Genomic DNA, 25,511 nt, shown 5'->3' on the forward strand with positions numbered 1-25,511 from the left:
GGGCAGAAGAACAAACGCTTGCGCTCAGTAAGCGGCGGAATGATACAAAAGTCCAATCTAGCGAAATCGCTTACAGACTTGCTTTGCTTCGATCTGAACGGCCTCAGCGACCAAAGGCTGCTTCTTGGATCACTTACTGGACAAAGCGCTGACACCTGGGAGATCTTTGCCCTCCAGAAGTTCCAAGCTGGCACCTCCACCGGTCGAGACATGACTTAACTTGTCTTCCACGCCATACTTGGCAGCAACAGTAGCCGTATCTCCGCCGCCAATGATGACAATTTTGCCATTACCTGCAGCAGACACCGCAGCATCCATTGTCTTCTTGGTACCGTTGGCGAACTTTTCGAACTCGAAAACGCCGGGAGGGCCGTTCCATAGGATTGTGGAGGATTCATCGATGGCTTGCTTGTACAGCTTGATGCTCTCCTCGCCACAGTCTAGACCCATCCAGCCGTCGGGAACGCCCTCTGAGTCGGTCGCGGTACCGGTATTGGCATCCTTGTCGAACTTGTCCGCAGTAATGTAGTCGACTGGCAACACAATCTTGACATTGTTCTTCTTCGCCTTCTCCACGAGCTCAGCACACTTCTTGCTGCCCGCTTCGTCGAACAAGCTGTTGCCGATCTTGACGTTCTCGAGGGTTTTCTTGAAAGTGAAGGCCATGCCACCGCAGACAATCAAAGTGTTGACCTTGTCCAGTAGGTTATCGATGAGCTGGATCTTGTCCGAAACCTTCGCGCCACCCAGAATGGCAAGGAATGGTCGCTTAGGGTTCTCAAGGGCTTGGGCGAAGTAGTCGAGCTCTTTCTTCATGAGGAAACCTGCGGCTTTCTGGGGTAGATCGACACCAACCATTGAGCTGTGTGCACGGTGAGCGGTACCAAAGGCATCGTTGATGTAGACATCTCCAAGAGCGGTCAGTCCCTTTCTGAACTCCTCAACCTTAGCCTTGTCGGCCTTGACCTTGTTGCCCTGGTCATCCTTGCTGCTGCCCTCTTCTTCAGCGTGGAAGCGCAGGTTCTCCAAGAGGATAACCTGGCCATTGCTGGCCTTGTTCACAGTTTCTTCGACCTTCGGACCGACGCAGTCTTCAGTGAAGGTGACACTTTTGCCTAGTAGCTTCTCGAGCTCGGGAACAACCGGCTTCAAGCTGTACTTAGGATTGGCCTTTCCGTCCGGACGTCCAAGGTGGGACATGAGGACCACTGCCTTGGCACCATGATCGACGGCATACTTGATGGTAGGAAGAGCTCCGGCTATGCGCTGGGTGTTGGTAACCTTCTTGTCGGAGTCGAGGGGCACGTTGAAGTCGACCTGGTGTAGTGTTTAGCACATGTCACGAGTGGAGTTACTAGTACCTACTCGGATGAGCACTCTCTTATCCTTGAGATCGACATCAGAGATACCGAGCTTGCTGGAAAGCGACATTGTGATTGAACTGCTCTAGAAGTATTTGGTAGTAAGTGAGAAGACACAGAAAGCTCTCTTCGGAGACGTCAAAAGACCTGTGACTTAGTATGTTGGGGAGTTCGTGAAAATACGGAACGGAGCAACTGAGGTGGGATGATGGAAACGTGGGGCAGAGTGCAGTTCCCGTCTGCAAATCACTGCGAGGCTACCTCTGACGTAGCAATCTCAATTTGGTGCATGCTGAGAAAGAGCGCATTTGCCTACCGTTTGCTTCTGCAGGAACAGCCGGGATAGCGAGTAGGCGGCCTCTGGCATCATTTCGCTGACATCTCCGGCCACGCTGGCTATTGCAGACACATCTGGTCCAACTCAGCGAGATTGAGACCGAGGGTCATGGATAGTGGCGGCCATTGTTACAAGCGGGATTCATCATTGGCGACTGTGACGGACACAAGAGTCTGTTGTAAGGAGGAGAAGCTGTGGGCGCCAGTCTGATGAGAACCGTAAGGGAGAAACACCTTGCGCCGCACCTGGCAGGCTGATCCAAGGGCAGTCGACCCTTAATTAAGCGACACAGCTAAGGCGGGGGCGCGAAATGGCCGCCTGACCCTTGGAGATAGCGTCCACCCAATGACAATAAGTGGTAGCCTGCGCCACCCTCGTCTGGTCCATGATCCTGACGATGATCCCGCTGGCACCGGTTTGCTCTACATTCCTACATTTGCGTACGCTCTCTACAACAATCTAACCCACCCAACCTTCGAACTGCTCGTTTTGCGTCTAGAGAGAGAGGGTGGGTCAAGGACCAAGACGCTTTACATCAGCGCCCTCGTCAAAGGTGCCACCGCTGGAGCCAACTCTAACGTCACTGTCTCGACCTGTCCTGATCGCATCTTTATCCGCCGAAATCCCTCGCACCTTCTTAGATCTGCAGTCATGCTCGAAACCTCTCGGCGAAAGACGTTGGATTGGATGAATAGTCGATACATTTACGGGAAAATTGTATGCAGCGAGACCCATGTCATCCAGACACCAGCTGACCTCAATTCCAGCCATTATTACACACAGTCATTCTCCTGATCGAATTCGCCATGGTCGCGCGACTGATAGCCAAGTTCAATTCGTACTACAGTCAGAAGCCATTGCTGACTACCATGATAACCAATGCAGTAAGTGCGCGCCGTGTTGAGAAGCTTCATCCGCTGATCAGAGCAGATCCTTGGTGGCATCGCAGACTCGACTGCTCAGTTCATCGCAGCATACAGGACGCGCCAACTTGCGCTTCCGATGAACGCCGACACACGAAATTTCATCTCGTCTGGAGTAGAGCTGGAAGATTTGAACGAGAAGCCGGCCAGATTCTCGCCGGCTCTTTCGCCTACCTACTCAGGCCCCCCTGCCTTCGATTTCGAGCGACTCACTCGGTTCATGTCGTACGGTTTCCTCATGACACCGCTACAATTCAAATGGTACGGCCTGCTCAGCAAGTGGTTCCCAGTTACACCTCAGCGAGGCACCATTCCGGCTCTTCAACGTGTGGCCATGGATCAGCTTCTCTTTGCTCCTTGCAGTTTGGCTGCCTTTTTCACCTTTATGACGATAGCTGAAGGAGGTGGAAAGAAGCACTTGATCAAGAAGTTCCAGGACATCTATATTCCGACGCTTAGAGCCAACTATATCCTTTGGCCAGCTGCTCAAATTCTGAACTTTAGGGTTATGCCATTGCAGTTTCAGATACCATTTGTGAGCACTATCGGTATCGCCTGGACGGCATACTTGAGTCTGAGCAACGCAACAGAGGATGAGACGATGGATGTTTAAAGGCTCCCTGACGGTTAACGATACCCATGCCCTAAGCATAGCGAGGCTGCACATTGGCGTTCCCTAAGAGTGATAAACAAGTCGAATGGTGCGAACCACAAGATATCGGATGATATGGCGCTGGAGGAGTTGGCAGTTAGCATAAGTATATCCGTACTTAACAAGAGTACATTACTCACTTGCATTGAATAGCTCAAACTCCCGGCAAGTCTGTCATAAATATGTCGACTTCACTGCGATGCATTGGCGGGTTCCCCCTTATTCAGCACAGGCCCATTGTTTCGGGAGGCCCATAAGGCTGTCGCTTGGTGACTCGTCATACCTCTGAAGTGGTCTGCCGGATGAGGTGGCCCAGCAACCAATTTCCACCATATTCGGCCTGATTCTTCGCACAGCATTATTTGCAATAAGATACGCTCCATTCACGATTGTTGCAATCTTATCACCATCGCGTACAAGTGTGATGGCAAATAAGGCACACAAGGCGTCCACGGCGGAGCGCCAAGGCATGCCAACTCCCACCTCCGCTCCTGCCTCCCCAAACGCGTTCCTGCCTTCTTCCGTCGATATCTGTCCTGACGCTCCCGCGAAATCGACTGCTCTTCCCGATGTCACCTATGCGACTGTAGAATCATATTCAAGTCTCGCGGCGAGACTCCGCGACGACAACTCCGCTCCTGTGTCTGCTGATCAGACTAAATCAACGTCCGATACTCGGATCATGGCGACACTTCCAGAGGAGCTGTGGCTTAAGGTCATCGAAAATCTGAACTCGAAAGATCTCAAGAATGCACGCCTCGTGAAGAGCTCATGGGCCGAGTTCGTAAGATGAACTTCTTCTCGTGATACGCTCTCATCTGACAAACATCATAGGCTACACCGGTTCTCTTTCGCAACATCGCCTTCAGCCCTGAGCCGGCCAATATCAAACATTTCAAGCTCTTGGCCAAGAATAAGGAGCTAGCTAACCATGTCGAACTTCTCACACTCGACACCACAACCTACCAGGCTCATTGCAATCCAGAACGATATGCCAAGCTCGCTTCTGAGTACTTCAGTAAAGTCTTTGGCCTCGGAGCCCAGAACACTGGACCACTGTCACCAACCAGTCTCCACCATGTCCTTCTAAACGACCCATACAAAGCCCTTGGCTCCCACTATCTGTCTGGTCAACCTCGCGGCAGCTTTGTGGCTGGGTACACTCTGTACAGCGCACGAAGTCATTTCATGCTCGACCTCTTCAAGAAGGGGAAGATTTTCCAGATTATCAAGCAATGTGTCTCGAGTTTCAAGAACTTGAAGCATATGGAGACTTGCTCGTATTGGACGGCAAATGATGGGTCCTATCAGAGAGATTTTGAGCTCTATCTTTGCCAACACCTGCCTCAGAAGACACTCGATCTCATCCCTGGACTTGATGGCCAATTTCACGACTCTGGAACTCGATCTAGAATCACTACCAGTGCCTTTTCCGCCCCTGGTGCCGCCGCTCGTGACCTGCATGTGATGATGCTACCTCCGAACTACGGTATATCTTATCACGATGTGCAAATGCACGAGATTACCCATGCGGCTCTCAGAGCACTTCGCGAGAATAAGATCAGACTCCAGTCTCTGTCGCTTCCTGGTAATGACTATCTTGGCAAGGATGTTGAAGCCGGGACGAGGCGTGGTATCGTGCCCATGACTACGTTGTTACTTGGTGCGAAGGCTCCTGGAGCCACCAAATCTACTAGTCTCCTGCTACCGGTATTGCGGCGTCTCAAGTCACTGGAGCTGAACATCGATTTCAAGCATCCTGCAACTCATTCTCCGCTGCGCGACAGCAGACCGCCCCACCGCTTGTGTATGGCTCTTCAGCAGATGAACCAATTGGAGTCTCTAAGTCTCGGCTCACAGGACTATCTGCTCGGCGATCCTGCCGTTTGGGATCTCACACACCTCATGCTGTGGAAGAAGGAAGATTATCCAGATCATCCAGATGCATTGTCTGATGACGGCCAAGACGGACCAGGCGGACCTCACGGTCTTGGTGATCTCATGAACATGCTTATGGCTATGGGTCCGCCACCTGGCCTTCCGTTGCACCCCCATCATCAAAGCCCAGCGACCGGCACTCTGCCGGAGTCGATTCCGCATCAGGGATCTGCCCCTACGCCCAATGCTAGTTCGTCTCAAGCAGCGGCAGGCCCTGGCCCCAACACCGGTCAAGCCCACCATCCAGCCGGTGCAGTGAATAATCTGTTCGCTCAAATTATGGGTGGAGGTGTTGCGTCAATAGACGCCAATGGCCACGTCACTAGTCATACTTTCAACCCCGGTAATCTTCCTCACAATGCCGTGGGGGGAAGTGCACCCGAGTCTACGGAACCAAAAGACGTGAAGAACCCTGACACGCCGTTGTCACCGAATCCGTGGCCTAAGCTTCGCTATTTATCTCTTTGGAGCCTCCCTGCCACACCTGAAGAGCTCACTAGGCTAGTCACCACGGTCAAAGACACCTTACGCACACTGAGGTTGTACAAAGTGCACTATGCGAGACCTGAGCTCATTGATCCTAACTTTGACGATGGTCATGCCTTCCTCGACATGGGATTTGGCGGGCCTCCTCCGAATAATGACGCAGATGAGGGCTCTCCATCGTACGGTGATGATGAGGAGGATGACGAGGATCTGAATGGAGATCTTCCCGAGCTCGTTGACCTGTTGAGTGCCGCCTCTCCGCCTGGTGCTCAAGCTTCTTCGAGTTCTACGGCTACATCGATCCCTGCCAACCCCTTTTCGCAGCCCGCACCACCTTTTAACGGACACCCTCCAGAGATTCCCTCACAACCGAATACTTCCAACAACTCTGGTGGCGATGATGACAACAAGGACACTTCGGACAAGTGGCTCTCAACGTTCGAGATGCTTGCCGACGATCTCCGTCTGAAGACTTGTAACATCATTCTAGAGGATCATGACGAGTTGTATCTGAGGGATAAGCTAGAAAAGCAAATTACAGACCTAGACGACTTCCCATCACTTGGACACATGGCAAGCCATTACATTCTGGACGGCGATGGCATGGGCTACCCTCTGTACCTTACGAACAAACTCAAGGAACAGAAGCAGAGAATGGCCCAGATTGAGGCTGATCTCAATGCTCTCGAAGATGACGATGGATATGAGGACTGGCAGGAGGACGGAGACCATGAAGATCGCAACGCGAGGGGCCCCACCAAGATGCGAAACATTCACATCTGCTCGAGATGGCAGGGCTGTCCTTAGACAAGCATCCTAATCCAGCAAGTGCTAGCAATCATGGGGCTTCATTTCCACAAGAGGGAGGCTTGGTGTTGGAGCTTGACTTCTAGAATCATAGTACTCAACAAGATTATGAAGCATAGACAGGTTCAGATAGATTGTGCACGACAAGAGGACTGGTCAGACCCCGCAAGCTCATTCTCAGCAGATTCATGAGGGTGACAATCACTTCAGGAACCATACACCAGATTGACTCGATGAGAATTATCAATATGAAAGTGGACTTGATGAGCGAGGTTCCTTTCCTAAAACTTTTACTAGAAGTCTACAATCGTACCAAAGAATATGCACCCATGCTACCCAGTCAGATGCCAAACGTAGTGCTACATGTTCCCTAACCTCTACACCCTGCAAGGATCTCAAATCCGAATAATGCGGCCCCCCTCGTCCACAACACCACGGCACAGCTCGCGGATGACCTTCCCGCCCAAGATCGTCTCATTGATGATGCCCTCCACGTGCCGGGGCTCAACTCTGCCATACCACACTCCCTTTCCCGCCAGCGGGCTCTCCTTCCCCGACGGCCCCCCATGCGCGGCTCTGTCTTCCTCGAGCGATGCCGACGCTTCTTCACCGTCAACGATGGCTCGTCGCCGCAACGACCACCCTCGAGGAATGTAGACGATGACGTTGCCAGCCCACTTGTGGCCGCCGATATGGCTGATGCCCGCGACGCGGGTGCCCTGCTCTGCATCGAGTTGGAGGCTCGGCGGTAGAAGGCGCTTGAACTCGGATACGAGCAGCGGGCCGAGGACGCCGCAGCGCGTGTCGCGGCTGTTGTGGCTGCAGATCAGGATCGTGGGGTGTGTGATGGGGACCGAGTGCAGCGGTGGCGGTGGCGGGCCGTGGGAGCCTGTAGTGTGCGTGGCACGGGCGAGGTAGGCGAGGAGGGCTGAGAGGGGCTCATCATCGGTGTTGGAAGATTGAATGGAGGGGGAGGGCGGGAGCGTGATCTCCTCGCCGGTGGGGAAGGCGAGCACGGTGCGGCCGCTGCTGCGGGCGGCGGGGAGGGAGGAGGTCGTCACGAGCACATTGGAGGTCCGGGAGTGGTATTGGCCGTTGCGGCCGAAGGCGGCTTTGAGCGCGCCCACGAGGTTGCCCCAGGGTTGGGAGTGGGGAGGCGTGGATTCGTCTTCGATGCGCGAGGCCCAATCGGATTGGCCCGTGGAGACGAGGAGGTGCGAGGTGTAGGGGGCGATGTTATTGGTTATGGGGGTTTTGTGGTCTATGTCTAGACCTGAGGGCATGGCGGCACATTCGCAGGTTGGAGAGGGACATGATGGGAGCGTGGGGAAGGGAAGTTGGGTGTGCGTGGAGGTGGCGGCGATGCGGGCGGAGAGGGCGGAACGTGGTTTGGCTGCTTGTAGAAGATGTTGGGAGGCACGCAAGGGTGGCATGTAGGGTGCGGTTGCGTGCGAGACGTCTTGATTCACGAAGGACGCCGGTAGTACAGAAGACGGGTAGAACTTCGAGTTGTAGATTTATCTATTGGAGAGTGACGTTGAAGCGGATGCTAGCGCCAGCGGAGAGATTCCGTTCGGCATCGGTGCTTCTTTCGGGCGAGCCTTAACGGCGAAGGACGGTCGGCTGACATTACAAGAGGACCATCAGAAGTGAGAACAGATTATGGAGTATTAAGTCTACAGAACAATGTCGCTGCTTTTAAGGCTTTTTTGATCCGAACTTGACGAGCTCCTGAGACGAACCCGTCAGGAACCAGAGTTGCGTGGAAAAAGCATACGCCCCAGCGACTAGCAGTAGATAGTAGGCGACCGTCCATTGTACACCTAGCGCGGGGCCTCTTCCTCTGGCCTGGATTGCGTCTTCATCGTCCTTGCCTCTCATGGCCACAAGCGGCGGCAGATGCTCCTCAGTAGCCTTCAGTCGACCCCAAAACCGTGGCAGTCCCATCGAGTTGCAGAAGGCGTGAATAATGATACAAGCGTACAGCGAGCCGGTCCGTACGTAGATGAATGCAGCATACCAGCCGAAGAGGGTGGTGTAAGTGAACTGGAACACGGAGCGGAGGACTGCAGGCAGGAGAGAAGTGTGAGGATGTGTCAGAGTGAACTCGTAAAAGTGGTGAATGTGAGCAATGCCGAAGTACAGTGGTGTCAGGAAAACAATTCGTGACGGGGAGATTTTGGCGAGGATGTTGACGGCAATCAAAACCGAGCGGAACAGAACCTCTTCGGTGATGGGTCCAGCAACATAGTTTCGGTAGCCCTGCCAGCTCGACAGAGTTTCCACAACAACATTGCCTCTCCGGAGCTGGCTGAAGATGCGGTCGACGAAGACGGCCTCGAATAGTGGACCCAGATACAACAGGAAGGTGAGTGCTAGGCTTCGGAGAATATCAACGGGTGTTGCCGGCCACCAACCGAGAATATGGAGGGCTGAGATTGGTTCCACGTGGCCGGTCACCAAGAGCAGATAGAGGCTGGCAGCTGTGGCGACGACACAGGCCAAGGTCACCGTCTGTATGCGAGCTCTGATGACCGAAGGGGCATCCCGGTTAAGGGTCGGCGAAGGTCGTGTCGTCTTAGAGGTGTAGAATGGTAAGACATAGAGGGACGTGAAGAGGGTCTTGTCTGATAGTCAGCAAGGCACATGCCGAGCAACGCGACCCAGGCCAGGAAGTTGACAGCAACGACGTGTCGCGAGGGTATGGGAGTTGGCAGAAACATGGCTACCGAAACCTCGTGGTCACCAGACAGCTTGTCGTGTCATTGCCACGGACGATAATGTATATCTCCCACCTTGACAGCTGATGGTGGCCGCCGAGTGGTGAGGCAGAAGTGGAGTCACTTACTGACAGCAATACTGCACTTGTTGTGGAGATGACTGGCCGGTCGTTGTCTATACAAGGGCTGTCAGTAACACAGAAGGTTCCTCGGCAGGCAGTGAAGGGTGGAGGCAGTCAGAGGTCGTTCTGCGGAGGAGGCCAGGCGGCTGGGCCGAGACGAGCAGGGACACTCCTGACCAATGGATCGATCACTGACCTTGAACTCCGAAGTACATATCTCGGAGGCGATGATAGACGTTCACTGGAGCCATAAAACCAATAGACATTCAATAGTGGCCAACGAATGCCAGGGTATGCGGAGATTCTGATTGGGAAAAGAGGCGGTGATAGGTACTAAAATTGATCAGGGTGAAGACCCGAGTCGGCGAGATTCAAGCCAAGCCACAGGAAGAGGAGGCTTCAACGTCACTCAGCCACAACGCTGCTGCTGCATCTGCCCGCTTTTCAAGAACAACAACAACAATCAAAATGTCCAACCCAAGCTGTCATCGCCTCGCTAACATCAGCCCAGAAGCCCGAGGATGATCCTGGGTAATTTGTGCAAATCTGCTCGGAGCTGTCACAACGAACGCTGCACACCGACAATCGAGAGCCTAACGATCAACTCATCCTCTTTCGGCGAGGGGCTGATCTTAGATGCGAACGAGCGCGTCTGGGATCAAGCCCTAGACGCGTTTTGCTAGGCACCTCGCCGTCAACCGATTGGCTCCGTCCCAAGGTAATTCTGGAAATCGGGGATTATTCCGCCCCACTGACACGCGATACCGACAGGCCACGACACGTCCCGGTTCGATGAATGCCTTTGTGGTGGGTTGCCGTCGCCGTCCAAGGAAAACCTCGTCTGCACCGTCCAACGGCTGGCTTGTATTACCCTTCTCTTAAGCTTCCGATACAGCCTCTGTGCCAGCTGCCGATTTCCTTCTTCCCCTTTCGCTGTACCTGCTCTTAATTTGTCAAAGACGACACCCGCTTCGGCGCCTGTTGGATCCAGCCCAGCGAACACGGACCTCAATCAAACGCTGCCGCACCCTGCAGCGTGCATGCATAAGTGCCATATTCCGTCTCCATCGCTGACGCCCATGCTATGATGACGGCTCCAGCGAAATTATTACTGTCTCACACGCTATAATCTACCTACGAATACGTTCACGAACCATTCGCCGCACGACTCACACCGTTGTCGCTCTTTACACTCACTACAGTCACTCGTTACATTCATTCTTGCGCTTCCACGACTTATTCCCTCGATCTATAATATCTTTACTCTTCCACCGAACATGCACTAGCAATGTCCTCCTCTCCTCCTCGGTCTGCGCAAAATACCCCGTCGAGGACGCCATTACAAGAGCGCACACAATCCCAGGCGAATGAGATCTCTTCCAGATTGGTTCGCAATCTGAAGCAGGACAACAGCTCGCAGAATGTCTACACTACGTCTCCGTTCCCTACGAAAGCCCAACATGTCCTCCTTCCTAGCAACCTGCGCAAGCAGAAGAGTGCTCGCAACCTGGGTGCCGACATCTTCAGCCCTGAGTACCGTCTCCGAAGTTCCTCAGATGTACAGATTGCGCCCACCACTCCGCGCCAGCCAGCTGTGCGACTCAAGAAATCGGTCAAGACGTTGAGGGATATGTACGAGGCACAGTCGGAAGACTCAAGACCGTCCTCTTCAGCTGGCGTCAGAAGTCGTCCAGGGAGCTCGAGTTCCAGACTTCGGAGCTTCAGTTCCAATGAAGGGTTGGCTGGTCGCGTTGCATGGGAGGCGCTCAACAAGAATCGCGCATCCGATGATATGGCTCTTCTTCCCCCACTACCCGAAGGCCAGTCTACGCTCAGACAAATTGGCTCCAAGTCTTCCTTTGCAGCAAGATCTGGCATGTTTGATCCTGAGTCGAGTCCAAACTATCAGATTCTAGGAGCGACTTCGAGTCCACGAGCACCCGAATTTCGACCGTTAGCTGAGCTCTCTTCAGATCCTCCGGAAGAGCCTCCTACCGATCCTGGTTCTATCGAACAGAGCAGCTTTTCTACCCCGACTGTGATGAGATACGTGCATAGCTCTAGGGTCGAAGAGCTCCCCTCTGTCGATGAGTCTTCAAGTCCGAATTTCGTCAAGCTGAGTACATCCTCTCCTGATCGGACCGTCCCTCGGTTGGCGCCAGCATCTAGCGAAGAAGAGCTGCGGTCGGACGATCCTTCGTCAAGCCCGAACTTCGTCAAGCTGGGTACATCGTCTCCTGCTCGAAGCGTCCTTCGATTAGCGCCAGCATCTAGCGAAGAAGAGCTGCCGTCGGACGATCCTTCTTCGAGCCCGAACTTCATCAAACTGGGTACATCGTCCCCTGCCAGAACGTTGAGAGCATATGAGTCTTCCTCACCATTGCAACGACCGGCCTCCAATGGTTCGGAATCTCCCAAAAAGCGAAAACGAAGTGATCCAGATGAAGGGTATTCACGAGCAGGCGCAGTCAATCCGTTCGCCTCCAGCTCACCCCAGGATGATTCAAATGCCAGCCAGGAGTCCTTTCGGTCTTCTCCTCCGGCCCCGCCGGTGGTCTACAGCAAGAGCGTCCTCATACCTAGTCCAGACGCCAGCTCGGTCCTCGACTCACCATATCGATATTCTATCTACGCAGACGAGCAGAGCTCGATGGCCGAGACACACTCAAACCTGCAGGCGGCCTTGACGTCCAGTCCAGCGCCTCCCATTCAATATCCTGTTGTCCGTGCCCCAGCATCTGTACAAATAGCGGGACTTGTTGTACCGAAACGCAAGAATCGATCATCCCTGACTTCTGAGACACTAAACTCGCCGAGATGGCCATCTCGTCTGTCGGCAGTCCCCTCCGACGCATCACTGAGATCAAGAGACACCAGCAAGCGGTCATCAATATGGGACGAGCCCCTGGAACCTGATGCTGATCTCCTACCAGCAGCTTATATGATGAGCGAAGAGGCTACAGCATCCCAGATACGGATCATTTCCGACAGCGAGAGACATGAGGAAGCCGATGATGAAGTCGGAGCCTTGCCTGGCGACGAGTACGGCTATCGCTCACCTCCAATCGTCAGAACCAATAGTTTCGGGAACACGCCTGGAAGCTCACGTTCCCGACTCAATTCCTTGCAGAGTTCAATCGAAAATCGGAAGAACAGCCTAACTTCGCGAAGAGGTAGTCTTCGCAGATCCAGTTCAGCCGGTAGCTTGGTCGTAACAGCGGTTCCTACATGGGCTAGGCGATACTACTCCGGCTTTTATCAGGACTCTTTTCGGTACCTGATGCAGTCTTCATCTTCAGTAAATGTGACTCAGGTAGCGCCGCCTGTGCAAAAGCCGCTCCCTCTCCGCCCGGAATCGATTGACACCACTATGAGTGCATCGACTCCACGAAGCAGTCGGAGGAGCTTTGCTTCGATTCGTCAATCGCTGGAGAAGATACCATCCCTGATTCGCGCTGGGCGACCACGACTGGAAGCTCGAAAGTCTCATACGATGCCGGGCCTAGGTCCGCTGGTTTCTCATCCTGTACGGGGACCGGCGACTGCAGCCATGAGTGGCGCAAGATCGAGTCAAACAAATCTCCGGTCTCAAGTCCGACCTGTTTCTCTTCCACTGCACCCTGCCGATCCTCGATCACAATGGGCCGGCCACAACGACATGTATCCTAGCGCTGGAATCAACAGCGCATATCCGAGGTCTATGCACCAGAGCACCTTGTCCGCCCCATTACCGTCCGTTGGTATGCCCTACCACATTCCGCCCAGGCGTATGGGCCGATTGTCCTCAGCTTCTCCTCATCTGCACCATGATCATCGACTCAATACGGGCTCCACGGCTTCTCGAGGCTATGGACGACCTTTTACTCACCGCAAGCGTCATTCAAACCCAAGCGACATGCTGTTCGACGATGCAGCTGGTCCAGCTCATGGTCATCCGCTGCGAACAGGCCAAGTGATTTGCTTCATTCTTGGCTTCATGTGCCCACTTGCCTGGTTTGTCGGCGCAGTTCTGCCACTGCCAAAACGGCCAGATACGTTCATGGACATTGAAAAAGGCACTTGGCGCAGGGCAAGTCGGCATGGCGACCTGACGGAATATGAGGCTATGAATGTACTAGCTGGTCTACGGCAAGAGAAACGCTTAAGAGGAGGCGAGGAGGCAGCCTGGCAGAACGCCAGGTGGTGGCGGAGGCTGAACAGATGGATGTGTATTATTGGGACCATTGTTCTGGTTCTGGTGATTGTTCTTGCAGTTGTTGGCACCACGACTAACGGCCTTTCTTGATTTTTGTCGAATGCCTTTGCTCATACCCCTTACGCGGAACGATTTCCTATCTATCTATATATCTAAACACATACGGCCAGCAGTCCGCCATACTGCCGATAGATACATATATATCAACGATACTCATGATCAATTCAAGAGCTTTCTGGGGGATACCTGGAGTGGTGAGATCGATAGTTGAATCATCAGAGGCTCCGCCTCGTAAGGCGTCTAGCTCGACGCTAGCTATAAAAAGCGACATAAGTCGCCGGTACTCCTGGGCCCAGCTTGGCATCTCACCCCCCTTTGGCTCCAGAGCTGTACTGGGCTAGGTTCCATGGTCAGAAGTGTCTGGCGTTCACTACTGGACTTTGACCATGTAGCCAGTCGGACCAGTCCCAACATCATGGAGGACACAGAGATCCACTCCCCTACAGTCCAGAGACGATACGAGGAGGAAGACATCTCACCCACCAGCGACAAAGAGCTCCGAGGATGGTACTTCTACGGCATCGCGGCTGAAGTGTTCGCCGTGTGTGGACCTGGATCATTCTTACCCGTGGTGCTCGAGCAATTGGCTCGAGAGAATGGTGTCCTGTGGTCGGACAGGCAGACTCCTTGCGTGGATACCAGGAACGACCGTTCAGGGCGACTACTGATGGGAAGAGCAGAGGGGGAGAAAAACGACCAGTGCCTGATCAATGTCTTGGGCGCGGAGATCACAACGGCGAGCTTCGCCATGTACACATTTTCACTGGCAGTCTTAATACAGGCGTTGGCACTGGTGTCGTTCAGCTCGGTGGCAGACTATGGTGAGTCCCATTGACCGGCCAAGTTCCTCCAGGTGCTGACAAGAGTAAGGCAACAATAGGAAGCGCTTCCTCCTCCTCTTCGCCTCCGTCGGCTCAGCCGCCGGGATGGCTTTCATCTTCATGGTCCCGAGCATCTACCTGCTGGCAACCCCTTTGGCGGTCCTCGCCATCACCAACTTAGGCTGCAGTTTCGTGATGCTGAACAGCTTCCTGCCCCTCCTCTCCAGCAACCACCCTTCTGTGCGGGCCCAGGAAAAGGAGCTGCTGTCCACCCCGACACCCTCACACGACCCCAACGCCCCATCATCCGCTGCCCCCACGACCGCCCGCTCCGCTCCCGCTCTGGCCTTCTCCAACACCGTCTCCGCCAAAGGCGTCGGTCTGGGCTACTCGGCCGCGGTCCTCGTGCAAATCGCCAGCATCCTTCTCCTCCTCCTAACCAGCAAGCTCACCACCTCCCGCACCGTCCCCCTGCGCCTCGCCCTCTTCCTCGCCTCCACCTGGTGGTGCCTCTTCACGATCCCCACCTCCCTCTGGCTGCGCTCCCGCCCCGGCCCACCCCTCCCCGCCACCCTCACGCACCGCCTCGCCACGCACCCCTCCTCCCGCCTCCGCACCGCAACCACGTACCTCACCTTCGCGTGGCTCTCCATCTTCCGCACGCTCCAACAGGCCCTCTCGCTCTCGCAGACCCGCCTCTTCCTCCTGGCCTGGTTCCTCATGTCCGACGCCATCGCCACCGTCGGCAGCACGGCCATCATGTTCGCCCGCACCGAACTGCACCTCTCCCCCACGGGCATCGCGCTGCTCTCCGTCACCGCCACCGCCTCCGGCATCGCCGGCAGCCTCTTGTGGCCACTGCTCGCGCACCGCTTCTTCAAGCCGCAGTCCTCCTCCTCCTCCTCCTCGCGCAACACCATCGTCGCCTGCCTCTGCGTCATGGAATTCATCCCCCTGTACGGCCTGCTGGGGTACCTGCCGCCCGTGCAAACCCTGGGGTGGCTGGGCCTGCAGCGGCCCTGGGAGATCTTCCCGCTGGCCGTCGTGTACGGCGTCGCCATGGGTGGGCTGAGCAGCTACTGCCGGAGTTTCTTTGGGCAGTTGATCCCCTTTGGGAAGGAGGCGGCGTTTTACGCCCTGTTTGCCATCACGGATAAGGGGAGTTCGGCGATTGGGCCGGCCGTGGTGGGGAGGATTGTGGATCGCACGGGCACGATACGGCCGGCGTTTTGGTTCTTGGTCGTCTTGATTGGGATTCCTATCGTGTTGGTGAGGTTTGTGGATGAGGCGAGAGGGAGGGAGGAGGCCGGTAGGTTTGATTTGGGGATGGTTATGGCGGGTGATGGGTTGGAAATGATGGGTGATTCGATCGGTTCGAGAGGCGGAAGGCCGGAGGAGGTGCAGGGTTTGATGGAGGGAGAGGATAGAGATAGGGATAACAGAGACTGATGGAGAGGTAGAATAGAATATATACATGAGTTCTGTACACTCTAGCTTCTGTCATATTTACACATACTGGCGTATAGATAGGCACATACTTGCGTACAGATGCTGTAGTCCCTGCATGTGTCAACTCCCCACACAAAGATTCACTCGGTCTCCCCCTTCTCCATGAACTCTCTTGCGATTCTCGACCGAGCTCTTATTTTTGGGCCTTGCCACACCAGCACGCAGGGCACTAATGTCAGTACAAGAGCAATACCGCCAAGCAAGCTACTTGCTGCCTGGAAGCCCAAACTGTTGAACATCTTATGTGTTAATAACGGGAAGCTACCACCCAGAAAATTTCGACAGATTCCAGATGCCGCCAGTGCCGAAGAGGTATAGGTGTGATAAGCATCAGCGCTGTAGTTGAACACGGCCAGAAAAATGCTGAAGATTGCCAGTGTCGTGAACGCGATAGAGATTGTGGGCACAATCCAGTGTATCGATGAATAACAGGTCCACCCGAACCAGAAAAGCGATATGGGTAGAAAGGCCGCTTCTACGCAGGTTGCAAGCATCCGCCCTTCTGGAGTTGCCATCTTCGCGGGATAACGCCGGTTCAGGAATTTATCTTGCCAGATGCATAGAACGGTAGAGAATATAGCACCAATGCACATGGCTCCGAAGACGTAACCAGACTGCTCAAGCGTGAAGTTGAAGACGACTCTGTAGGCGAGAGGAACGGAGCCAAATTGAAGATACAAAATGGCCCAGGCGAAAGAAATCCATAGACTGAAGAAGAATACGACAGGCTCGGTGACCAGCATATGTATAGGACGATAGAGGGACATGGCGATCATGCGAGACAAGGAGGCGCGTTGCTCGTCTTCGAGTACCTTGAAGCGTATACGTTCTGGGGAGCCGATCGTAGTGGTGGTTTGGAATTTGAGATCAGAGCCGGTCATAATTCCCTTCTCCTGATCGGTGGGTGTGCCGGATGAGATTGGTTGCATGCCGATGACTCCAAGTGATTCAAGTTGTTCGTACCACTTGTTGACTGCTTTCGCTTTGTGCGACAGGATGATACTGCCCCGTGTCTCTTTGAAGAAGACGGTCACGAGAGCGACCAGTGCGCCGGAGACGATAAGCTGAACATAGTATACCCAACGCCATGGCAGGCGCTGAGCAACGACGCCAGAAACGAGTGGACCTAGGCCAGTTCCAAACATGGTAGCTCCTGTGAACAGAACCATAGGTGTATTGCGTTCTTTGGTCACCCAAATATCAGCAAGAATACCACCAACCATAGTCGAGAATGTTGAGCCGCCCACGCCCTTCAGAAATCGAAATACGAGCATCCCAGCGAAATTGGGTGCGAGGGCACAGGCAAGCTGCATAGCCACGAAGAGAAGGCCAGTTGCAATGAATACCGGCCGGCGTCCATTGATTTCCGAGAGCGGTGCAAGAACCATGGGTGCGACACCGAAGCCTATAGTATACAAAGTGATACCAAGGCTGAAAGCGACGTGGGAGACCCCCCATTTTTCCCGGAGCTGTTCCTCTGGTGCGGCGTAGGATCCTGCAGCATAGGCCGCAACAGTGTTGACGGAGCAGGAAAGATAGGTGATGAGATTCTTGCGGAGAGGACTCCAGTAGAAAGGGCTATCGTACTGCTTGAGATCGGGACATGGTGGGAGTTCAATGTGAGCATTGGGCTCGAGGACAGGTGTGGTTGGTATGGCCGTGGTAAAGGTCATATAGCGCCAATCGATACCGCCACGTTTTGAGGAGGTGAAGTCGGTCTGCGGATTAGTCATTTCTGTTCCTCCGATGTGTATTTCTGAGTTTGATCTTGGGGGCGCCGCCACCTCCGGAGCCGTGACGGCGACGTCAACAGGCATTTCGCCTGCTTTCTCGGGAGACATCGACTTCGCATGGAGGGAGTTGAATCAAGCTACGGGAAAGGAAAGGAAGTTTTCCCCAGACACAAGGAAATCGGAAAACGATGGGGTTCTCTCCAGATCTTGGAAAGCCGGGGGTCGTTGACAGTGGCGCAAAAGGGCAAACGTCGGAGATCTTTCCGCGGTACGCAATGGCCAAGGAGATAACAGCAGCAGATCCACAAATAGCTCCAGCAGAGGCTCGATTTGTGTATCTCATTCGTAGTGTGTGCCGTTTGCGGGTGATGACACGTCGTTAGGGGGTGCAAGAAGGCAGCTCTGCTTAATAGCGGACGCTGTGGGCGAGGCAGGTACATCTTCATCTGTACATTTGCCCGTAGAAGGCGCGAGCCTGTTGGGCGAGCCATTACGGCTGAGCCACTTTGATGTCCTACCATCAAACGCGATGTAATCTCACCTGAACTACGATGATGCACCCGGCTCATGATGTCTAGATGGTGTCTAGTTTGCTGAAGCGAAGGTGAACGATGCTGACCCGGTGTTGAGACCAAGCTGCGGGGAACGTGAACAAAACTCGGCCGCGAGCTGGAGCGAAAGGTCCTCGACAGCTTTTCTCAAAGACTCGGCGGCCTTGAGCAAGCATTCAACTCTGAAGCGTGACGCTGACATAAATCGCGAAGGATCCAGATTTAGAAGTTCAAACGTGTGAAATAAGGCGATCCCTTTCAGCCTCGTCGCACTGATGGTGCTGACATCACATCACATCGTCTTCAACGTCTCAGACTTTGCTTCCGACCTGCTCACGATCTAGTGTGCTCCTCAGTGTGGTACTCAAGGCACCCAAACAGTCACTGGCGATCGGACCTGCAGTAGTACGGACCCACACAATTCGATCGCCTGCTCTGGAAGCCATGCTGAGTGATGATGTAAATATGTCGAAAAGCCTACAGTGAGCGTCATGGTAGACGAGCAAAGTAACGGATATGGATTAATTTTCCGCACCTCTAATTCTCTCTTCTGTCCCAGCTCCCATGTGCAATCTTTGGTTGACTCTACGCTATTGATACATTTATCTATCGACCAACAGCAAACATGGCAAGCAAACCCCAGGAGTCGTCAAAGCAGATGATGCTAAACAAGAATGGTACGGAACAATCCCCAAGCATTGAACTCGGTACTGACGAGTCCAAGTCGCCGGTGGACAGCTTGCACGCTTCTCCATGCAGCCTCCAACGGGCTTCTATCGCGATGGGTACTGTCGTGTCGGACCGGAGGACAAGGGCAACCACTCTGTTGCCGCGGTTGTGACCGAAGACTTCTTGAACTATTCAGCGTCGCAGGGAAACAACCTGAAAGAGGTGGGCGTGAAACCGGGTATGAAATGGTGCCTTTGTGCGCATCGCTGGAAAGATGCATTCGACGCCGCTCAGAAGGGTCTTCTGTCCAACGACGCGGTCCCCAAAGTCTCCCTGCACGCTACCCATGAGGCCGCGCTCGAGAAGATCTCATACAAGGAGCTGAAGCAGTATGCTTCCGTCAGCGAAGCAGACGCGCAGTCAAATCGCCAGCCATCACACCAGAATCCTGGGACAAGCAGCATAGCGAAGGAGACGACGAGTATTCAAGGTAATCGACAGTCGACGGCCAACTAAAGCGGCAGGAAGGCGAGGCGAGCGCTGGGTCAGCAAAGGATTGTATCTCGGAACAGTGAGGCAGGTAGTCAAATCTTCCTCGGCACAGAAAACCATCAGACCCTTAGGCTGCACCGCACCAACAGCCTCAAAAGCATGGAGCGAACGTCCATCACAGTCAATTTGCATCGTACAGCGAATGGGGAGAAATAGCACATGAGAGTTGACAGATGGCCTGACGTGCCAAGGCCGAGGCTCATGCTCATCGAAGACAAAGTGGATTTTGTCGATAGTGGACTGAAGTGCTGATGGCCTCATCCTCATCAGCTGCGACTAGCATTTCTACCATCCCATAGCTTATTACGATGATGCCCAGCAAAAGAGTATTTGCCTAGCGAGGCAGTGAACCAAAGTACTTATTCTCCGCCTTTTCAGTCGCCTAGTCCTGCCTGCGGCATTCGCGCGATCGGTACCCATATCTATGACACGATCAGCCTCCGACTAATTTACATCCCATCTTCTCTTCCCACGCGTCACACCGGTGACACAGCCGACAGAAACAGGAGGTCGACACTTTTCACCCCCGCTTGCCCAACATGTCGACCTCCGATTCCGTAGGTACGTACTTCCCCCGTGCTCCGGAACATGCAGCCTCCCGCCCCGGTACCACGGCGAACGCGGCTAACATCCACACCCCTCCAGATCGTGTCTTCGTGCACGCCCTCGCGACCGTCCGGCGCCTCCCACGCACAGGCTCCTCGCGGCCACCCCCCTCCGCCCGCCTCCGCCTCTACGGCCTCTACAAGCAATCCATGGAAGGCGACGTCGAGTCCATCCTCCCACGGCCCACCCTCCCGCCACCGTCGCCCACGGCCGGCGGTGGCGGCCCCAACAACAACACCGACGCTTTTATGATTCCGTCAGACCTCGACAGCCGGCCCTCGTCCTCTTTGCCACCGCACCGCGACTCCACGACCTCACAGCACACGGTGCAGGTGCACCGGTACGCGTCGCGCGACCTGCGCACGCGCGAAGCACAGGCCGAGATCGAGAAGTGGGATGCGTGGCACGCGTGTGCGGGCATGAGCCGTACGCAGGCGAAAAGGAGCTATATCGAGGCGCTGATCGCGACGATGAAGGAGTATGCGAGCGGGACGCAGGAGAGTCGCGAGTTGGTGGGCGAGTTGGAGTTTGTGTGGGGACAGATCCGTGGGCAGGGGAGCGGGAGTGGTGGGAGTGGTGGGGGGAGGAGTGAGCCGGTGGGTGGGGGCAGTGCGGACGAGGAGGAGGCTGGGAGTGGGGATAGTCCGAGGAGGAGTGGCATGAAGGGGTTAGGGAGTGATTTGGGCGGGAGGGCGGAGAGGGGCGGGGATGGGGGGAGGTTGAGGGTGTTGAGTCCCATGAGCCCGAAGGGCGGTAGTGATGTCGTGGAAGGGGAGGAGGTGGATGACCGGGATGATGTTGTTGGAGAGGAGCCGGCGCGGGATGGTGCGGCGAGTGGTCGTTTTGCCGCGCTGGAGGCGCAGTTGAGGCGGCTGTCGACGGAGATTGCAGCCTTGAGAGAGCAGTTGTCGGCGAACAACATGTTGTCGTCGTCATCCTATAGCCCGTATACTTATCAGCAGCTGAGTCTGCGATGGAAACTGTGGTATAGGATGGTGGCCTGGGTCCGATGGCTGATCTGGTTAGGAGTCAGACAGGCCTGCTTTGGCGCGGTCATGTTGGGTGTCATCGTGCTGTGGGGTCGGTGGAAGGGTGACAGGAGAGCGGAGGAATGGGCAAGGCGAAGGTGGAAGGAGGTCAGAGCACTGTTGAGCAACTGGTGGGCGAGAGGCTGGTGGCTCGCGGGCTTCCTGCGGATGAGGGTCATGCTGGGTGGTCATGGAATAGAAGCATAGTCATCGATGGTAATGCGGCTACGAGACACGAGCACAAGTTATGACACGAAAAGTAAAGCTGAGCCACGTACAGTCCTGATCAGACTTCTTTGATTTGAACATGATGCTCTGGCTGTCGTGTCCAAACGACAGCATCAGACTTCCGCCATGAGTCCGAAAGCAGGAGTCCTTGGACTCTCCGTGCTCCACACTTCTAGAAGTGCATACCGCCTTGTCGTGAAATCATGCCACATCGAATTGAGATGACCTCGCTCTTTTGTTGCAGCCCAAGCCAAACCCGATGATTGGACCGTGTTCATTGTTCGCCGAAACCCGGTCCGCTCGCCATCCTCGCTGCAATCGAGCAAAACGATATTTATACAAAGCCTTGACTTGTCGAGCAAACTACGCACCACCTTCATGCTGTCAAAGGTGATGGCACCTGACCCGGCTAAGACTGTATGGCAGGGGGGGCCTGAGGGTCAGCCTGAGCCTGACCTTGGGCCCCTCGTCCACCTCGTCCACCATAGCCGCGGTTGTAGCCACCTCTGTAACCACGATTGCCTCCGTACTGTCGGCCACGATAGCCTCCTCGGCCACGGCCACGGTATCCGCCGTCAACATTTCCTTGTCCAAAAGTGTCAACGTTCTTCTTGAATTCATCCGCCCGGGTGTGGCGAGCATGGGGTCGTGCATCGGTATTCTCTTCTCTGTCACGTGCTTCACTTGAAATGTTATCAAAGAATGAGGTCGACTTGTTGTATGCCTTGGTGGTAGCAGCATTGCTGTTACTGCGTTCGAGCCCGTCAGATGTCGGCTCTTCGATGCCATCATTGGGTGTGTCTTCGCCAGCTGGAGATCCACTTGCGATGGCTTCTTTGATCAGATCCTCCTTGTTGAACTTCTTGTTCGCAGACTCGAAATCGTAGTCTGATTTAGGAATCTCGATCTTGCGTCCAGCTTGCGCATTGGAGCCGCCGCGGGGAAGACTACCGCGCGAACCCCGATTACCACCTCTCCCTCGAGCTGTACCGTTGGTGGTAGGCCCCATCTCACTCATTTTCTGGGCTAGAGTATCAATTGAGGCTGCTGTTGGAAGAGGAGCAGGCTTGGGTGCATTAGAACCGGGCAACTTGGCCAACGCCTCTTGCACGGCTTGTTTAGCTTTCAAAGTGGCAGCATCCATTTCGGCCTTTGTCTGCGACGGCTTTGCGGCAGGTTGAGCAGCAGCGGCTTCTGTTTGTACAGGTGGTGTGAAGGACTTCTGATTGACAGTGAAAGGAACAGCCGGGGCGACCTTACCCTTGGGCTGTGTAGGGGCAGCCCTAGGCCCAGTAGGAGCAGAGGGGGGCCCTTGTGCAGGCGCTTTGGCTTCTGCAGGAGGTGGTGGAGTGTTCTTCATGTCAGGCTGTGATGTAGATTTGTTGTCGACTGGTAGTTCTGAAGTAGGTTGAGTGCCTTGGGGCGGGCCAGGAGGTTGCACATCTTGTGGTGGTGGAGGGCCATTTCGATGACCTGGAGGTCCTATAGGCTGAGGGGGCGGAGGCCCTTGGAACTGACCTTGACCTGGGAATCCTTGACCTGGGGGGCCGAAGTAGCCTGGTGGGGGAGGGCCTCCATAGGGAGGGAACCCAGGACCTGGACCGAAAGCTCCTGGCGGAGGAGGCCCGTACCCGCGTCCGAACTGCTGAGGGTAGTGAGGAGGATAGCCATACTGCTGAGGATAGCCTGGAGGAGGGTATGGAGACTCGCGACGGTCTTGTGGGGGTCCTTGCTGCGGAGGTGGCCCTTGAGGCCCCGGGCGCGAGGAATTCTATCTCAAAATATCAGCATTGTCTCGCTGGTAGCTTGACGCTGTAAACATGTATGTCTTGGAATGCTCAATCAGAAGGAAGGCAACGGAAAATATCCACACGGTTTTGCGCTTTCGGTACAGGTCTGTGATTTACATCCGAAATATTTCATCATTTGAGCGGGTTAGGAAGAAAAGAGTTGGGTGGCATACCAAGATAGCAGGATCGTTGGGTACATTTGGAGGTGTCGGTTGCTTCGACTCTTCCTCTTCGACGACCTTGATGTCTTTGACATCGCTGCCTCGAAAGACGATGAAGTCGAACTTTTGTTGTGATGGAGGTACGAAATTTTCGACTCGGCGCGACTCGGTGCCATAGGATAAAACGTCCTCGAGAGCTATTGTAGCTTCTTCAGGATTGATCTGGTGTAGGGTACCGACATAGCTGGGCATCTGTGGTCAGCGCGCTGAAAGCAATAGAAGCTGAGCAACATACCGAATCTCACTCTTTGAGATGAGCGAGAAGCGCTGCCCTATTAGATGGTCCATATTCATTTCGACGACTGTGAGTGAGAGTGACTATGACATGAGAAAGGAAAAAGTAGAGCAATGGGTTTGCGGAGGAAGAGGTAGCAAGGACAAATTCAGCTGGTGCTACGCAGACAACAGGAAGTGCACAACGCGAGCCGTGAAAGTCTTGGCATTCATCCGCAGTTTGGCTGGACGATCGAGTGCAGCATTCTTTGCCTACACTTCTGAGCGCCACTCTGCAGCATGACGGCCACAAACGACGCGGGCCGTTTCTTCCAGACAACGTGAGTGTCTCGAGGGTTCGCCCGAACCAAATCTGACATTTGCAGTGATTCTATTGTCGAGAACGAGCGCAAGAGCCGCAAGTCGGCCAACACCTTTGGCAAACCTGTCAAGTTCCCGTCCAAGATCCTTGCCGTAGAGCACAATGCCTACTTCGATGGCAGCGGAGATGTTTTGTTTGCAGCGGAGGCAGCAGGAACCGTAACAGGGCTACGCTTGTCGACTAATGAGCTGTCGGCTAGCCCTCGCGGCCCTGCTGCTCCGCTCACCTGCCTCGCGTCGTATGGCGTTGGTAATGCCATGAGGATATTCGCCGGCTGCTGGGACAAGTCAATATGGACATACACCTTTGAACTCGGTGCAACCGACGCAGGTAAGAAGGTGACTAATGTTTCGTCTTTCCCGGCACATGCGGACTTTGTCAAGTGCTTGGTGGTTGCTCCAACTCCCGACAAGCAGCCTGTCCTCATTTCAGGCGGCGCAGATGGCGATGTCCGCTTCTGGACGCTAGAAGGAAAACCACTGGCCAAGATCAGCCCTGGATGTCGAGGTATTGAGAGCATGGTAATCGATCCGTTGTCCTCTCCAGAGTCTCCTGTGGTCGTGTTCTCTACCTCACAGCGCGAGATTTTCCAGCTCACGATTCCGTCCCTCTCAGAGATCAGTGCATCTACGGTAAAGCTTTCCAATGCCATTCTTGCCCACGAAACGAGTGTCTACAGCCTACATTTCGATGGCGATGGCGACCTGTGGACTGCATCTGCTGATAAGACAGCTAAAAGGCTGGTGCGCGAGAACGGTTGGCAGCCAGACACCGTCCTGCAGCACCCCGATTTCGTCCGAGACATTGTCACTCACGACAAGTATGGTCTGGTCATCACGGCTTGCAGAGATGAGGAAGTGAGGGTGTGGAATCGTGGCACCGGAGCACTTGTCCATGTCTTCACTGGGCACTTTGAAGAAGTTACGGCGCTGGCACTCTCCGGTGACATGGTGCTCAGTGTCGGTATCGATGCGACACTCCGACGCTGGAGTCTAGCACCTGGTGATATGCAGAGAGCAGTCAGCGAGGCGGCAAATCCGAAGCTGGTAGACGACGTTGCAGAGCCTCAAAATGAATTGGGCATGCTTACTGCAGAGGAAGAAGCCGAGCTACAAGCTATGATGGAGTCTGAAGAGGCTGATACGTTGGAGAAGATGGCACGGGATGATCAATGATTCAGCCTGCAGGGCACGTGTTTTTTCTTACTCATGGTGTGATACACTCCTCACGGATATCGCCTGGGGGTAGCACCCCGAAAAACGAGGGGGAAAGGCCCCGAAGAGGCTTAGATCGGGTGATCCATAGTAATACGAGCCAGACTTGTGCAAGATCTGGGGAAGATGATACAGGATTCTGGCCGCCACCCAATGGAATGCCTATCGTTGCCAATGATAGACGCACGCACGACGAGGCAACCGCTTTGCCTCCGCTGCAAATTTTCAGTTGACCACAGTGTTTCTGTCTGTTCTGTTCCCAGCAGTTTTTCGATTTTACTCAGGTCTCGCTCGGATCCTTGCTTATCACAGCGAAAATTCTAATCGCGGCTGATAGGCCTACGCTGCAAACTTCTCACCTGACCCCGTTGCTATCCGGTGTTCGAAAATATT

At 54.5% G+C, this 25,511-nt stretch overlaps 12 protein-coding genes across 12 annotated transcripts; 7 read left to right on the top strand and 5 right to left on the bottom strand.

Annotated features, from left to right (window-relative positions):
* Nucleotides 1-129: 129 nt before the first annotated feature.
* Nucleotides 130-1,431, bottom strand: HMPREF1541_08890 (phosphoglycerate kinase; the record flags this gene model as incomplete). Its single annotated transcript, XM_008723208.1, has 2 exons — nucleotides 130-1,317; nucleotides 1,366-1,431. The coding sequence occupies 2 exons, from the start codon at nucleotides 1,429-1,431 to the stop codon at nucleotides 130-132; spliced, it is 1,254 nt and encodes a 417-aa protein (XP_008721430.1).
* A 918-nt stretch (nucleotides 1,432-2,349) lies between these two features.
* HMPREF1541_08891 (uncharacterized protein) lies at nucleotides 2,350-3,234 on the top strand (the record flags this gene model as incomplete). Its single annotated transcript, XM_008723209.1, has 3 exons — nucleotides 2,350-2,415; nucleotides 2,466-2,582; nucleotides 2,629-3,234. The coding sequence occupies 3 exons, from the start codon at nucleotides 2,350-2,352 to the stop codon at nucleotides 3,232-3,234; spliced, it is 789 nt and encodes a 262-aa protein (XP_008721431.1).
* A 721-nt stretch (nucleotides 3,235-3,955) lies between these two features.
* Nucleotides 3,956-6,504, top strand: HMPREF1541_08892 (uncharacterized protein; the record flags this gene model as incomplete). The annotated part of the gene is made up of 2 exons (XM_008723210.1): nucleotides 3,956-4,057; nucleotides 4,108-6,504. 2 exons carry the CDS (start codon nucleotides 3,956-3,958, stop codon nucleotides 6,502-6,504), a joined length of 2,499 nt encoding a protein of 832 aa, XP_008721432.1.
* A 395-nt stretch (nucleotides 6,505-6,899) lies between these two features.
* Nucleotides 6,900-7,787, bottom strand: HMPREF1541_08893 (uncharacterized protein; the record flags this gene model as incomplete). Its single annotated transcript, XM_008723211.1, has 1 exon — nucleotides 6,900-7,787. The coding sequence occupies one exon, from the start codon at nucleotides 7,785-7,787 to the stop codon at nucleotides 6,900-6,902; it is 888 nt and encodes a 295-aa protein (XP_008721433.1).
* Nucleotides 7,788-8,202: 415 nt separating this feature from the next.
* On the bottom strand, nucleotides 8,203-9,227 carry HMPREF1541_08894 (uncharacterized protein; the record flags this gene model as incomplete). Its single annotated transcript, XM_008723212.1, has 2 exons — nucleotides 8,203-9,126; nucleotides 9,168-9,227. 2 exons carry the CDS (start codon nucleotides 9,225-9,227, stop codon nucleotides 8,203-8,205), a joined length of 984 nt encoding a protein of 327 aa, XP_008721434.1.
* A 1,407-nt stretch (nucleotides 9,228-10,634) lies between these two features.
* On the top strand, nucleotides 10,635-13,631 carry HMPREF1541_08895 (uncharacterized protein; the record flags this gene model as incomplete). The annotated part of the gene is made up of 1 exon (XM_008723213.1): nucleotides 10,635-13,631. The coding sequence occupies one exon, from the start codon at nucleotides 10,635-10,637 to the stop codon at nucleotides 13,629-13,631; it is 2,997 nt and encodes a 998-aa protein (XP_008721435.1).
* A 385-nt stretch (nucleotides 13,632-14,016) lies between these two features.
* HMPREF1541_08896 (uncharacterized protein) lies at nucleotides 14,017-15,871 on the top strand (the record flags this gene model as incomplete). The annotated part of the gene is made up of 2 exons (XM_008723214.1): nucleotides 14,017-14,422; nucleotides 14,472-15,871. 2 exons carry the CDS (start codon nucleotides 14,017-14,019, stop codon nucleotides 15,869-15,871), a joined length of 1,806 nt encoding a protein of 601 aa, XP_008721436.1.
* A 140-nt stretch (nucleotides 15,872-16,011) lies between these two features.
* On the bottom strand, nucleotides 16,012-17,748 carry HMPREF1541_08897 (uncharacterized protein; the record flags this gene model as incomplete). Its single annotated transcript, XM_008723215.1, has 1 exon — nucleotides 16,012-17,748. The coding sequence occupies one exon, from the start codon at nucleotides 17,746-17,748 to the stop codon at nucleotides 16,012-16,014; it is 1,737 nt and encodes a 578-aa protein (XP_008721437.1).
* A 1,092-nt stretch (nucleotides 17,749-18,840) lies between these two features.
* Nucleotides 18,841-19,400, top strand: HMPREF1541_08898 (uncharacterized protein; the record flags this gene model as incomplete). Its single annotated transcript, XM_008723216.1, has 2 exons — nucleotides 18,841-18,892; nucleotides 18,940-19,400. 2 exons carry the CDS (start codon nucleotides 18,841-18,843, stop codon nucleotides 19,398-19,400), a joined length of 513 nt encoding a protein of 170 aa, XP_008721438.1.
* Nucleotides 19,401-19,975: 575 nt separating this feature from the next.
* On the top strand, nucleotides 19,976-21,277 carry HMPREF1541_08899 (uncharacterized protein; the record flags this gene model as incomplete). Its single annotated transcript, XM_008723217.1, has 1 exon — nucleotides 19,976-21,277. One exon carries the CDS (start codon nucleotides 19,976-19,978, stop codon nucleotides 21,275-21,277), a length of 1,302 nt encoding a protein of 433 aa, XP_008721439.1.
* Nucleotides 21,278-21,707: 430 nt separating this feature from the next.
* On the bottom strand, nucleotides 21,708-23,603 carry HMPREF1541_08900 (uncharacterized protein; the record flags this gene model as incomplete). The annotated part of the gene is made up of 3 exons (XM_008723218.1): nucleotides 21,708-23,069; nucleotides 23,262-23,493; nucleotides 23,545-23,603. The coding sequence occupies 3 exons, from the start codon at nucleotides 23,601-23,603 to the stop codon at nucleotides 21,708-21,710; spliced, it is 1,653 nt and encodes a 550-aa protein (XP_008721440.1).
* A 219-nt stretch (nucleotides 23,604-23,822) lies between these two features.
* Nucleotides 23,823-25,079, top strand: HMPREF1541_08901 (uncharacterized protein; the record flags this gene model as incomplete). Its single annotated transcript, XM_008723219.1, has 2 exons — nucleotides 23,823-23,863; nucleotides 23,909-25,079. The coding sequence occupies 2 exons, from the start codon at nucleotides 23,823-23,825 to the stop codon at nucleotides 25,077-25,079; spliced, it is 1,212 nt and encodes a 403-aa protein (XP_008721441.1).
* Nucleotides 25,080-25,511: the final 432 nt, after the last annotated feature.

Source organism: Cyphellophora europaea, assembly GCF_000365145.1.
Source record: "Cyphellophora europaea CBS 101466 unplaced genomic scaffold supercont1.9, whole genome shotgun sequence".
NCBI lineage: Eukaryota > Fungi > Ascomycota > Eurotiomycetes > Chaetothyriales > Cyphellophoraceae > Cyphellophora > Cyphellophora europaea.